General features: G+C 39.9%; 1 protein-coding gene across 1 annotated transcript; it reads right to left on the bottom strand.

Moving 5' to 3' along the window:
* Positions 1–2,035: 2,035 nt before the first annotated feature.
* LOC139720581 (outer mitochondrial transmembrane helix translocase-like) lies at positions 2,036–10,470 on the bottom strand. The gene is made up of 7 exons (XM_071631929.1): positions 10,305–10,470; positions 9,691–9,919; positions 8,070–8,227; positions 7,476–7,625; positions 5,701–5,841; positions 3,939–4,051; positions 2,036–2,566 (listed from the first exon to the last, which is right to left on the bottom strand). The coding sequence occupies exons 1-7, from the start codon at positions 10,464–10,466 to the stop codon at positions 2,419–2,421; spliced, it is 1,101 nt and encodes a 366-aa protein (XP_071488030.1). The 5' UTR covers positions 10,467–10,470; the 3' UTR covers positions 2,036–2,418.
* Positions 10,471–14,760: the final 4,290 nt, after the last annotated feature.

Raw genomic sequence — 14,760 nt, 5'->3', positions numbered from 1 at the left:
ATATCATTAAAAAAGTTAGAAACCTGAAGCCACATATCAACCAAAACTATACAATCCCTTTAATATGAGAGGTCCAAGACCCTACACTCACCAGTACTGTGGGCTAAAATATGGAAGAGGTATGACATTCATCTCAAACCAGGGATGTAATACAATTTCCTGGCTTACACTTAAGGCTAAGAACTTACTTCCTATCACTATTTGCCTTTTATTCAGTTGATTACTATGCACGCAATCTTCCTTGGGTACCTCCTCTAATTTCATTAAAGTGTGTAAAGGTACAACTTGTAACTAAAAAAGCAAACATGCCCAGCACCATAAGAATTTTCTTGTGATCTGTCCTCATTCTAATAGTCATATTTGAGAAACAAAATATACATGTACAATGTACCTCACATTGTGGAGACAGATCAAAAGATCGAGCACAGCTCCTTCAAATTTAATCAATAATAATAATAATAACAACAATACTACAGTGCTTATATAGCGCATATCACTACCTTAGTGTCTCTATGCACTTTAAGGGAGAGGGATGAAAATGGAAAAAGAAATGTACTGACTCTTGTACAATGTATGTACCGTAGATGCACACCAAAACTCATTCATAATACTTTTTAAACAGAAATGTCTTGAGAACAGTTTTGAACTTTAACACTGTGGAAGCTTCCTTTATATAACATGGAACAGTGTTCCACAGTGTGGGAGCAGCATGAGCAAAAGTTCGCTCACCATAAAACTTGGTTGTGATAACAGGACATTGGAGAAGATTTTTCTGAGCCGATTAGATGAGATTACAAGAGGGGGCGTACTTTACCAAGAACTCACTGAGATATTCTGGTGCCATTGAGTGCAGGCACTGGTAAGTCAGTAACAGTATCTTAAAAACTATGCATGATTAGATGGGGAGCCAATGTAGCTACTTCAAGATGGGGGTTATGTGAGAATACTTCTTTGTGCGGGTAATCGATCTTGCAGCTGCGTTCTGAAATATCTGGAGTTTATGTAGCTGTGAGTCTGAGATATTATATAACAAACTATTACAGTAGTCTTTGAATCCAAAAACTGACGAACTTTTCCAAGTTTATACAAAACAAAGGATGCCGATTTAGTCTTTGGAAGGCAATCTGTCTGCTGTGAATTCTAGGACTGCTTTATACAATTACGAAATATGAAATAAGAAAGACCTACAGACAAAAACCACAATATACACCAAAACAGCTGATGAATTCCATATTCAAGGAACGCCCTTTAGTCTTTACAGATGGGCTTCCTTAAGACAAGATAAAATTCACACTCAAATACCTCTCCCATACACCTTCCTACAAAGGGTAAAAATCCATAACACTTTTTGAGGACAATTATTGACTTTCAGGGCAATTACTTACTTCTTGTTTGCATTGTTAGTGCATGCATGGCCAGCACAAATTCATTCAGATTTTTTTTTTTTAAATCTCCCTTATGTGGTAGAAACATGTTGTTATTCAAGTTTGTGACACGTCACAGCTCTCTCCCTTTGTTTGTTTGTTTGTTTTTTTGTGGAAGGGGTCAAGTAGGTGAGTTGGTTATTATTGAGTCACACTGTATCACAATACACAATGACCACATATCCCATTTAGTACAGCAAAGCAGTGTAGCATGCCATTACAAACATGAACACATGGGAAAACATATGGATTGCAAAAATCAAACCGATTATACACAACATTATAAGGGATTTAAAAACAAAAACAAACATATAGACCGATTCTGTGACGCGCTATGTGTATTTTTGGCATGGGCAGCGCCATTAACGAGGTGTCTCAGCCGACCCCCCCTCTCCTCTTCCCTACCCCCTTCCGCGCGCGGAATGAAAAACTGACGCATGGTCGTTTTAGCCAATAGGCGTCTCGTACTGAGTGCGCGAACGCTTGCTTAGTGCGCGAACATTTGTTACAAGTGCGTGATAAACATGTTGCCCGGGGGTGGGGGAGAGCAGGGGGGGGGGGTCGGCTGAGACACCCACTATGGCTGCGCCCAGTGCCACAAATTGTCTGCTGCCCTCAACGAACCCAAATCGGTCTATACAGTCCCAGACACACTGTCATGATGAGTAAATAACTGCATTTGGCTACCCTCTGCAGCAAACTGTTGCACTTTCAATGTGAATAATTTCATCAATACTCCCTCCACAGTGAGAGAAGTGATCAGGGGGGTGTTTCATCAATGTTTGTCAGTGCTGACAAGTGTCAGCTCTGACAATTTCAGCAAGATCCTTGGTTTTGATTGGATGAGATGCTCTGGTCACTGACTGTTACTATGGTGATTGTCAGCGACAACAACTTTTTGCGCTGACAAACGTTGATGAAACACCCCCCTGGAGGTACGATGTATGACCTGCATGAATCAAAGTGCGTTACTCAAAAAGTCTCATCACTGGTGTCAGTCGAGGGGAAACGTGCTGACAGAGGGAAGACCGTGCCCCTGAAGTGCTCGCGCCTCTGTCATCTTCTCCATTGCAGCTACCAGGTCCGCCATGCTCATGGGTCGGAGGTCACTGCCTTCATCCTCATCGGCAGAATCGTTCTCCCTGTAACAAGAGATGAAGGAAAGCAGATTGTGAACGGAGTATATGATGAAAGAGCTGCTGTTTGGTCTCCTTGCACAGTGTGTACACTGTAAATACAGGCAGGGATGCATAGACATGAGTAGTACTACAGTTTTGGAAATACAGTATTTTCCATGAAACATGTAGTATTTTTGGCAAAAATGCAGTACACACTACTGCAAAAAATTAACAGTTGGCATATCTGCACAGGCATAGAGGAGATCTGCCTGATTAATTCATCAATATCTGCCCTCATCAGATATATGACATGATTGCACCAAACCATAATACAGGGAGCAGCCATCCAAAAGAGTGAATTCTTCATAACAGATACTGTATGTGCAATATATTGTATGTGTTATCAAGAAATGAGTAACTTGCAAAAATATTGCCTTCTATGACAAAAATGTGGTAGTGTATTGTCTCCAATGTTGGAAATTGCTAACATTTTTCTTGAATAGGGATACGCTTATGTCAATTTATGTCACTGTGGTTCTAAATCACAAATTTCAATCACTTACAATAATTGCCTTACAACTCCAAATTCACACAGTATACTCGTGAAACACATGTATATGGTATATGCAATAATAGGTGTGTCTCATTTCATATACTGTGGTTGCTCTAGGTGAGGATTAAAGCAACAAATGTCGTGGGCAGTGTGGGAAAGATTATATACATTTCAAGCAAAAAAGTATGGCCGACAATGTCAGATCATGTATGGTTAAGAAATTTATCAAACAAATCAGAAATTGAACAATCTTTGGTGTGCTTTGATGGCAATCAAGTGTCAAGGAAATTGTACTGTGCAAAATTTATGATCAAATTTAAGTAGGTATCAAGCACAAGACGTTTTTTCGATCCAAGTAACAAGTACCAGATGGTTAAAACAAACAAAGCATGCACAGATGACAACTGCATTTGATAGTCAGTATTACATTTCACTAACTGCTAGAATGTGAAGTTATTTGCTAATGACATTCATAACATGGCAATACACCTTTTTTGACCCACTAGATGTAAAGACAGATGACTAAATAGCATTCAAGGGCCTAACTGATTCTCATTTGTTCCATTTACTGGTACTTTTGTTAACAAGGATGTGCTGTTTTCATTTCATTCCATTATGATTCACACTAACTTTTTTTTCAGGTTAAGCAGTGTCAGATATCCTCATCATTGAACGTAAGAGTGGGAGCCATATGGGGAAAAAAATGCTAATATTGCATTTGATTTCCATGCAAAAAGTTGGTAGGATCATTCTTGTGAAGTATATAAACCAGGGATTGGTTGAAAGTACAGTCATGGTTCAAAGGTCATACCCAGGCCACTGGCCTGTGCTTAGCTGTCTTACATGTAATCTCTGATGCGGTACATGGAGGCATTCCGGCACATCTCCCTGAGGTCGCTCCCACTGAATTTCTCTGCCTTCTCAGCTACCTCTGTCAGGTTTATGTCGCCATCCACCTGTCAATCATTACAGGACAGACACACCCCCATGGGCATCACAGAGACAAGTGCATACATCATGTTTGAACTGGACAATCGGGTAGAATCGGTCAGCTGACAGAGAAAGGCCTAAAGCAATATCAGGAAACGTTTCAGTTGACTCCCGTTATAACAAAGTCCTTGGGTTCGGCAGTTTTCTTTTGTTATATCGAAATTTCGTTATAACTGAACAAATAAACAATAAAAAAACATGGAACAGATAATGTTGCGGTCTGAATTTTTACTTCATTGTAACCGGAATTTTGTTACAACCGTGCTCATTATAACGCAGGGGCGGATCCAGGAATTCCGTAAAGAGAGGGCGCGTTTGCAAAATTAAAGGGGGGCGCACGCACCCCTCCCCCCATTTTTTTCTTTTTATTTCTTTTGTTTCAACAAAATATAAAGGGGGGCGTGCGCCGGTTGCGGTCCTCCCTGGATCCGCCCCTGTAACGGGACTGCACTGTATATCATATTCCAAACTTTGCCCCTCAATGACTGTAACACAGAAAGTGCTTGAATAGCTTGTTGTGGTAACAATGCACACTGGAGGAACTTACACAAAAAGTGCCAATGCAATTTGGATTGCTCTTCAAAATTATATTACAGTCAAACATGTCTTAGTGACCACCTGTCTATAGCCAACGCTGCACACTGGCACTGGTCTGACTGTCCCTGACCAGTAAAAATCACTGTAGGACCAGTAACTTTTTCAGGAATGGACCAGCAAAATATTCGAAAAACTGGGTACCTACTGGTCCAACAGACAGGTCGGACCAGTAGAAAAAACGGGTTAGTGTGCAGCCCTGCTGTAGCGGCCACCCACTGTATATGGCCACTAAAAACAATTCCATCTAATAGAAAAACTATGTTAAGAACCTGTCTACACTGGCCACCTGTCTAAAATGGCTACTTTTTTGTCTCCCTCGGATGGCCACTATAGACAGGTTTGACTGTACATATCATTAGACAGGCAGTGCAAATAAAAAATGCCCTTGATGCACAGAGCAAAAGAGTGTATTTGATTTCTACATGTGGGTGGCTCCATACGTGCATCAACTAGTGCATTCACAAACTGTACAAAAAAATTAAAAAACTCCCAGACAGCTCTAAGAATTTCAATTCAATCATTAATATACTAAAATGTAACACAGGGCACAGCTGGTAAGCTTCTCCCTAAATATAAACCTTCCCTAATACATGAGACAACACAATACTCTCCTTGATGTAAGCTTTGATCTCAAATTGCATTTTCACAAATTTATCACCGTAGCTGACTTCGCAATTAAAAAATCTGTAATTCATTGAGCTGACTCACACTAGCATGATCAAATCAACCAAACGACTGATGAAAACCATAAACTTTGAAAACTACAACTGCCTGTGTAGTTTGTGGAACAAAGTCATTACAAGTTTTTCAGCAGTTGCCTTCCTCCTAATACATCGTCTCTTCAATTTGATTTGAAAAGTTTGGTCTTCAAGCATTGGGAGCTATTTTTTCCACAAGACCCAAGGTGAAATAGCAAAAACTTTTTCATGATTCAGGTAGTTCTGAAAAAAAAAAAAATAATAATAATGATAGTGAAGAAAAAAAAACAACAACTGGAGCAAAGTCAGCCAGCACTCACCAGTTCATTTCTGAGAATGATCTCCAGTATATGCTTCCTCTGAACCTTATCAGGCATGCCTATATGGAAGGAAGTGGGCATCCGCCTCAAGATGGCTGCGTCGACGTCCTGCGGACGATTCGTGGCTCCCATCACAATGACCTGGAGAGGAGCAATTGCATGAATAAATACAAAGAGAGGGAGAGAGAGATAGCAAGGGAGTGAGAATGATGATATGACAACTCACAAGTTCCGCAAAGTTAATTTGCCAAGAAGAAGTGTGTCCAATCTTCTAGCTATGCAGTTTATTACTGTCCATCTCTATCCAAACAGACATTATCAATCATGAAGAGGTCAATCATGAAACGGAACTAGATTTTAAGGGTGCTACTTGAATAGTTGAGATCCATCTCCTTCCCTAAGGACAACTGAATTGAATTTTGCCACTCTTTGTGCATTACACATTTGCAATGCATTGTTTACATTCCTCATCTAACTCAAAGGGATGGTATAGTTTTGGTTGAGATGGAGCTTCAGGTTTCCAACTTTTCTGAGAGATACTGTAAAATTAGGAATGTCCGCGTGCGTATTTATTTCGCGAGAGCCAAGATTCGCGAAATTAAGATGCACGCTAACGTTCTTACCTACACTTCATGCATATAATGCCACAGGCAATTCGCGAAAATGTCATGCCGTGAATATATCGTGTTTTACAGTAATGAGAAACCTCTCATGAAATATGAAAGAACAAACAATTCTAAGAGGAATTCACAGTTTACTTGATGAAAAATCTATTTTGAAATGGGTGATATATCCTGAAAGAAAGAGGTCCTAATAAAAGGTGGAGGCCCACCTTTTATTAGGACCACTTTATTTTACTTGGTTTTTGGATATCCCATCCATTTTAAGACCAATTTTCATCAATAAACTTAATAATATCAATAAACTGATTACCTCGTAGATTATATGTTCTTACATTTTTCATAAGTGGTGTCTAATTATTCCGCAAAACATTAAAATCTGATTTCCCTACCTCAACCAAAACTACACCATCCCTTTAAATGCCATCAATAAGAGTCTGAACATATGAAACCAAGGGACAACCAAATGTTGACATACGTAATCCAATCAGTCATCTTGTATTATCCACATAGAATGTATGGCTGAAAATGTAAAGACCTGCAAGAGTATACTCATTACTTTCTACTTGATATCAAAATCATATGTGCTAATCTATGGTCATTTTGATCTCAAACTCATTCAATAGGCATATTTCACACATGAAGGATTTTCAGTCATATGGAACAATTGAAATTATGAAGCTTCTTTTTGTTACAATGGAGAACCTAAATTTAGCACACTCCCTTTATTTTGTAAAGCTCTTTTGGCTTTTCATCTGATAGAAGTCTCCAAAGGGGACCCCCTGCCCCCCCCCCCCAGAAAAGTTTAGTATAAATCTATGATTTACAAAGATCAGTTATGTGTGGAAGCTCAGTATTTCATTCCAAATGCATACATGATTTTACTGTATATGCCATGTATTTAGCAATTTTTTTTTTGAATCAGGAATTCCCAACATTTTTAGCAAGTGTTTAAATTTGCAATTGTGGAGTATGGTACTGGAGAAAGAAACTTATACATGCATACATGTCGCATTCATTCAGGATCAGAGTTCATATGTTTGTGTGTTATTAATTTCGCAAATAGCACCCGACTCTCAAAATTCACACAAAATAAAAAACAGCAAAATACATGGCATATACAGTATGCAACTTGCATTCAAGTAATCTAATCACCTCGCAATTTTCGTCGGTGATGAGACCATCCCAGAGGGTCATGAACTGTGCTTTCATCATGGCCGTCGCCTCGTGATCATGGGACGCTCGCGACCGTAGGAAGGAGTCGATTTCATCGATGAAGATTATCGCCGGCTGAAACTTACTCGCCTGTGCGGTGAAAAAGAAAAAACGTTGAGCAAAGACTAGGCACAATTGTTACAAGACACATAGAATACACAACATACCTAGCCTCATTATGACATAGTCTAATTCTGCAGTAACATAACAATCAGTCAGTAGCTGTATCCAAGATACGTGTGAATAAGAGAGAGACCTATACAAGAGCAAGTAATGAGTGCTTAGATTGTAATGACTTGACACAATGAAGACAATTCCCAAGTATTCGTAGGTGTCTACGGGAAAGGTGTGTTATAGCAAAATCAGATCATCCTCAAATTGTTACCGTTTAAACTTCACTCAGTCAGTTGTATTTTGCAAGTTGCACTACAACAATAGAAAACCCATTTGAGCTCATAAGAGTCATTGAAATCTCAAGAAACTAAAACAGAACAGACATTCAGAGCATATAGCATATATAAAGCATATAGTCACCAGTGAGAAGACGGCCGATGCGAGCTTCTGTGACTCCCCGTACCACTTGTCCGTAAGGTTTGAGGCCTGCAGGTTGATGAAGCGGCAGCCAGCGTCCTTGGCAATGGCTTTAGCAATCATGGTTTTACCGCAGCCTGGAGGGCCATACAGAAGGACACCTACAAAGTATGCCAAGAAGAAAAAAAAAATTCACATGTGGATACCAAATGGATACTAAAATAACACTTCTCTGCCAGCCAGTGATAGGACAAATAAATCAAACGCTAGCCAAGTATATTTAGATTCTCTTCACAAGTCAAAGTTGATTGTTCACATCGTCACATATTCTTTGAATGATTACTTACTTGTAAAAGGTGGCATATCAATAACAAATATTCTCATCTACTCTTGAATACTAAACTAGCACTGTGAGGGAGAGGAAATTTTAAACTGTCAGATTTCCATGAATGACTCTACAGTGTGTACTACCATCGGGAAAATTGATTATGCTGTTATTGTACAATGTGTAGCACAGCTTGAATATTATGGTAATAGAAACACATCTTCTGAATCAATTTAGGCTGCAAAGTTGGAATTCAAAATCTTAACCCTGCCTTTGTCTGTGGTTCATCCTCAGATCTTTTGAAGTAGATCTTTTGACCTTCACATAGCAAAATGCCCTTCGGCACATATGATGTACTCTACTGTAAGACCAGCAACCATTTGTGGCATGAAACTTTTGCAAATTGGGGTCGACTGCCTATTCCGTGACATGAGACTCTTGCATATCACCACTGGCATTCACTGTTTTTTATAAACAACACTTTTGTGTGCATTTTACTTTTGAGAATCTTGGTTCCTTACAAAATTTGTGAAAGTTTCATGCACACAGAAATTTCCGGTTTTAGAGTATATCAACAGGGGTGGATCCCGGAATTCCGTAGAGGGGAGGCACCTTAAAAAAAAATAAATGGGGGGGGGGGGGGGTGCACGCACCCCCTCCTCCACCCATTTTTTCTTTTTATTTCTTTTGTCTTAACAAAAAGTGAAGAGTGTGTATAAGGTTTTTAAGAAATGAAAACGGGACTCTAAAGACACACTTAATGACGCTATTCTGCCAAATAATGTTCCAGAAAAACAGCTAAAAAGCACACTTTCCTGCCCGTTTTATGATCCCAAATTTTAGCATAATGTAGAAGACTTGCTCTTCCAGAAAATATGAAAAAGTCAACCGCGGCTCGGTTGACCCTTTTCACCTATATACAGTCCTCACACAAAATCAGTGTGTGCAACCTTTTGTTCGTTTTGTGGTGCACGGTCACATATTGCCTTCTTTCTATGATAAATCATATCAATGTGATAACAATTGCCCTACAATTGTACTTTTCACTACTTGAACATTAAAGAATTTGTACTGAGTACGACATTTCATAGCAGACACACTCTGTAATGATCTTTTGTGGACGCTTATTTTTTCAAAATTCTGAGAACAGGACCATGGACACAAATTCTACAACTTTTGTAGTGACTTTTGATGTCTGAATTGATTTGAATTGAATTGAACTGAACTAAATTGAATTTAACAGTTTCAAAGAAATGTCCTGACACGATTATGCATTTGGTTCTTGTGTCCCACACTTACCTTTTGGGGGCTGCATGAGTTTTGAACCGGCAAACAAGTGCTTCTTCTTGATGGGCATGAGAATGGTTTCCTTGATGTCTTGGCACACCTGTTTCAGACCACCGATGTCAGACCAGTCAACATTGAGGGTCAGTGGGTCAACCAGTTGCGAGGCGATGGACAATTCATACTCGCTCAGCTTGGTCTGGGGAGACATCTGTATGCCCAGGTTTTTCATCAGCTTCTCAGCCTACATACAAAAAAAAGAAAAAAAAAAGAAAAAAGAGGAATGACAGTAGTCAAACACTACTTTAAAGTACAATGCAACTGCTATAACTGCAATATCTGTAATACAACCATAGAAAATTCGGCCTGAAAGCTTTTGTTCTTGTCACAAAACATTGTTTTTAAATTATACAGATACAATAAGATTCTGTATCTTCCTTCAAATGATTGCACAAATGGAAGGAGGTTTGGCTTTACTTGGTTTCATTTCTCAAGTTTGTGAGTGGGAGGGATTTTGCCTCGTCAACGATTCTGGTACTTTGTAAATGTCTCTTTATCATTGTATTGTGGGATACAGTAACTTCTTCTGTTTCCGTGACATCACAGTTTGCTCTACAGCTGTCCTTTACCTGCTGTTTTGCCTCTTGTTTCTGCTTCCTGGTTGGGTCCATGGCATACACGATCCATTTGACCCCGTAATAAGTGGTCACTCCAACGATAGATAATCGGATGATAAGACCGAGGAGATCGCTCTTGGAGATGCTAAAGCCTGAAAGGCGAACAGCTTGCATTCCGTCCGACATGGCTGCCCCACTTCTTCAAATAAAGTGCTGTGAGGTAAAAACATTGCACATCTGATCACCATCAGAATTCAGCAAAAATCTACGAAATCAATTCAGTTGCTCAAGACCTACTATTAACAAATAGTTTAGCACTCCCGACCCAACTTATCTTCATGAAACAACTCTCTCCATGAAACATACATTTGTACACTGTAAGCAAACATTTTGATTCATTTGCACACTTGCACAATGTACACGTGTACATAGTACATGTATGAAGGGAGCTTATATCAACTTCTTCATTGACATGTCATAGCACTTTATCTTTACTAGGCAATTGATTATAGAGACAACGAAACAGTGAAAATAAGTCAAAACATTGCAACCGTATCAATCAATAAATGGGGATCATCATTCTGCATTTCATAGCATAGTGGTGTGTCTGTTGAGTCTGTAACTGCAATGAATCCACCAGTTAGATTATGATTATGTTTATACAGCTGTACATACAAGAACGGGAACCCGACGAGCATGCCGACGCGACTGCTGTGACAACAGCATTCTCTTCCAGAATCTCAGGTAAAGGTAAAAAGGTGCAAGAAATCAAAGCCGATCCAATAAAAAATGACAAATAGTTTCGCTGTTTTGCTCACTCACCTTGACCAAAAGATCAGTCTGTATCTTGTCGGGGATATTCCGCAGAGACTGCATCTACGTCGGGCTTCACGGAATCTCCTTATTCATGGGGGAAAGCAATAAAAGTTAGTTAAAAAAAAAAAAAAAAAATCTGTCTATCACTCACCTAACCAAGACCAGCCCGAACATACAATGTAACTGCGTACACACGTAATTACAATAACAAGGAGAGTCACCATGCTCACACTCACAGACCACACAAAATTCAGTATGGTAGCTCTACTACACATCGACCACCCTTTTTTAAACCGACCGCGTAGTTTTGGGCACAGAACGCTTAGTACGCACTGCACTGCGTGCAGAGCACATAAAAATGTATTGGCTTTGACTGTTGATGAGGATATGTGGGAAAACGCGAAAATTCACTGTTCATTAATGGTTTATATCAAGGACAAAATTTCGAATGAATATTTTAACCGAATCGTAATGTACAGTGTAAATGTCAATGCATTTTCTAAAAAGCTTTGTACAACACGGTGTTCAATACAACTCGGTTTGTGTGCATTGTCAATACAAAAACAGCGGTCGATCTAAAAAAGGAGCAGCACCGCGGGGAGCTGAAAAGAGGCCACTCAAGTTCGACGGCGATATCTTTGCACTGAAACTTCGAACTGAAAAGGGAACAACAGCATTTGATACTACAATGTAATGATAGTGCTGGATATGGATTTTCTCAATCACGTAGGTCAAGTTTTTACGTGAATTTCAGTGTTAAATATTCTTATCAAGCAAATCAAAATTAGGCGGTCGATGAGTAGGACAAACCCTACACTGACTGTGTCTAGATTGCACATTAACATTGTAATCATTGTATAACCGGCATACTCGTGAAATAGGCCCCACCACCACGACCACTGCGTGTCCGTACTATCAAAATACGGCGGCTCGCCTGTTTATACTCGTGAATTCAGCCCCACCGTGCAGCGTTCATCAGTAGGTAGGCACGGCGGTGGGGCTTCCTTCCAAAGTATAATACTCGTGATTGCGGCCCTACCAAACGGCATTTACGCGGGATTGATACAGCGGTGGGGCCGATTTCCACAGCATAGCATCTTTCGTCCTCCCTTTCTCCCGTTTTTTGCTTTGGTCTTCAACTTTTTATTCTCAGAAGGACTCCCTAATGTCCCTCGACAAATTTAACGGCCAATTTAACCATAAAACCCTAACCCTAACCCTAACCCTAGGACCTACCCTTGCTTGCTAACGCACGGGGGCACGCACTCAGCGGTGGGGCCTATTTCACGATTTTGCCGTATAACCTTTGACCATTTTGTATTGATTACTATTATCACTAGTGTCTATACCCCGGTACCCCGTGGCCCGGCCGTAGCCCGTAGGGCCGTACCACTGTAAACTTTACCAGCAGGTTAATATTACAATAAATGTATCTTATTTCTATTTGTCAGTATCATAAAAACCTTCGGTGGAAAGTCGTGGCACTGACCACTGTCCCTGTATGAGCGGAGCAAACTTCATAATATAGCAAACTGGTCCAGTGTACGTCGCCTGTGAATACACTAACTTACAGTTACAGATATGAATTTACAGAATTTACAAATTAAAATTTACAGTGTCACGTCGTCAGTGAGCACCTGGTGAGACTCGACTCATCATCACATCAATCATGATCATAGACATAAATGAGAGCCAATGCAATGTTTTTTACCTTCAAATTTATTTCCTGCCTCCAAGCTGCTTCAAAAGCCGCCAAATCCACAAACGCAGGCGATGGATCGAGTATATTACAGTAATTAGCACTTGTTCCAGCGCGACTTTCAACTCTGATTTTTAATGGTCACGCATACAGCATGGTCAATGCTAGCCCCGGAGACCCGCCGCTCTGCGGCGGGGTCCTGGCGGCTACCCCGCAGTTTCGTTCAAGTGAGAATCACGAACAACTCCCTATTGCCACATATACGGCAACTTCACAAATAAACCATGGCTAAATGTCCATCATAAACACAGTGACAATATAAAATGAAATATACACTACCCCATTGCCTTGGTCCTTCTCACCAATTTATCTGGAAACTGCATAATTTTCCACATTTTTTAGGAGTAGGCGGTCTGCCCTAGTGGAGAGCTCTGCTGCTATTTTGAACGTGTATATCCATCAGTACGCATCTACGCATGCGTAAATAATGACGTCACCGTTACGGACGCAAAAGGATATGAATAATGCATCATCGCATGGTGAATATGCATCATGTAGCGAGTAATACAGCTGTCAATGCACTGACTGAATGCATTGTGTGCGCATGTGCAAGTGATTGTGAGTTTTAGTGAGCATCGGTGAGCTGAAGATATTTGCCTTATAAGACAGCATTTTCTGCGTCATAAGCAATGAAATGCATCAAACAGTCGCCGATGTGAATCATTTAGGTTTAGTCGACCCATGTAAGTATTCCCAGTAGTTTTTGTTGAAAAATTAAGGAAATACAGCGCCGGAACGGCACCCGTTTGGTACAACATTAAAATATCGATGCCAAAACGGCGCAGCCCCAACACTGTACGTTGTACGTTGGGGCTGCTGGTCGCAGTTAGGTCAATGCATAACAATGCAATGAGCATACGATCGTACAATCGCATGCAATGCGTATACATCCTTACATACGATGCAATACATTACACATAGTACGTAGTAAGATTTCCCACGCCAGCTACATTGTGAACATGTGCAGTGCAGTGGGAGCTGGCAGGAACCATTCATCCTGGGAGCTTGCGCGCTCGCACTTGAAGCTGCCAGGCAATCGCTCTCTTCCGCACGCACGGCACGCCGGCAAAGTGCGTGCGCAATTTTATTGCGCAATTTCAACATAGGTAACTTCAACCTGATACTATTATTGCCCCTTCCATGTATCAGCAGGGAGGGGGGTTCCACCTCCCCTGGATGTATCTTCTGACCTTCATCTTCAATCAAGGATCGAGTTATCACTCACTGTTCAATATTTCTTTGCTTTGACAAGATATGAATGCGAATTATCACACCTTGGTTCGTTGTTACTGTTTTCCTTTGTCACAAATATAAATGCGAGAGAAGAAAAACAAAGAAGAAAAAAAGATGTTCAATCAATCAAACAGATGCTGTGATGCTTTTTGCATAAATTGAAATCAAATAATCATATGTTTTACTGTATATATTGTTATGGATTGTTAAAATCTCCCATGTTTTCATGTAAGAATTACATATATTCACATTAACAAAGGAACTGATGTCATCACCCCACATGCCTCCAATTGAACTGTAAATATGAAAATAACTCTTTAGAAGATCTTCGATCAGTTTCATTTCTTCTTCCATTGCAGAGATTGTTATTTAATGCATGCCTGCCATTTCAAACATACATATACTTATGTATCCTCATTCTTCAATCAGTACGTTTCTTCTGAAATCAACTGAGATTTTGTAGCTTTTCACGAGGGGACAACAATTACAAATCAATAATAACTCAGTCTAGGTGACAACTTTAACGATTGAAAAATGGAGGTTCATATATAATTTCATCAACTAAATTTGATATCATAAATTAAAGTCAAAGTGCTTTAGATAGCGTTTTCTCTTCAATAGCAGTGAGAATTGAATATGCAATAATATCCTACACAGAAT

This window comes from Diadema antillarum, unplaced genomic scaffold (genome assembly GCF_040938485.1).
Source record: "Diadema antillarum isolate AM-2024a unplaced genomic scaffold, OU_Dant_1.0 scf00000129, whole genome shotgun sequence".
In the NCBI taxonomy this organism is placed as follows: domain Eukaryota; kingdom Metazoa; phylum Echinodermata; class Echinoidea; order Diadematoida; family Diadematidae; genus Diadema; species Diadema antillarum.
This window is presented reverse-complemented; position numbering and strand designations above follow the sequence as displayed.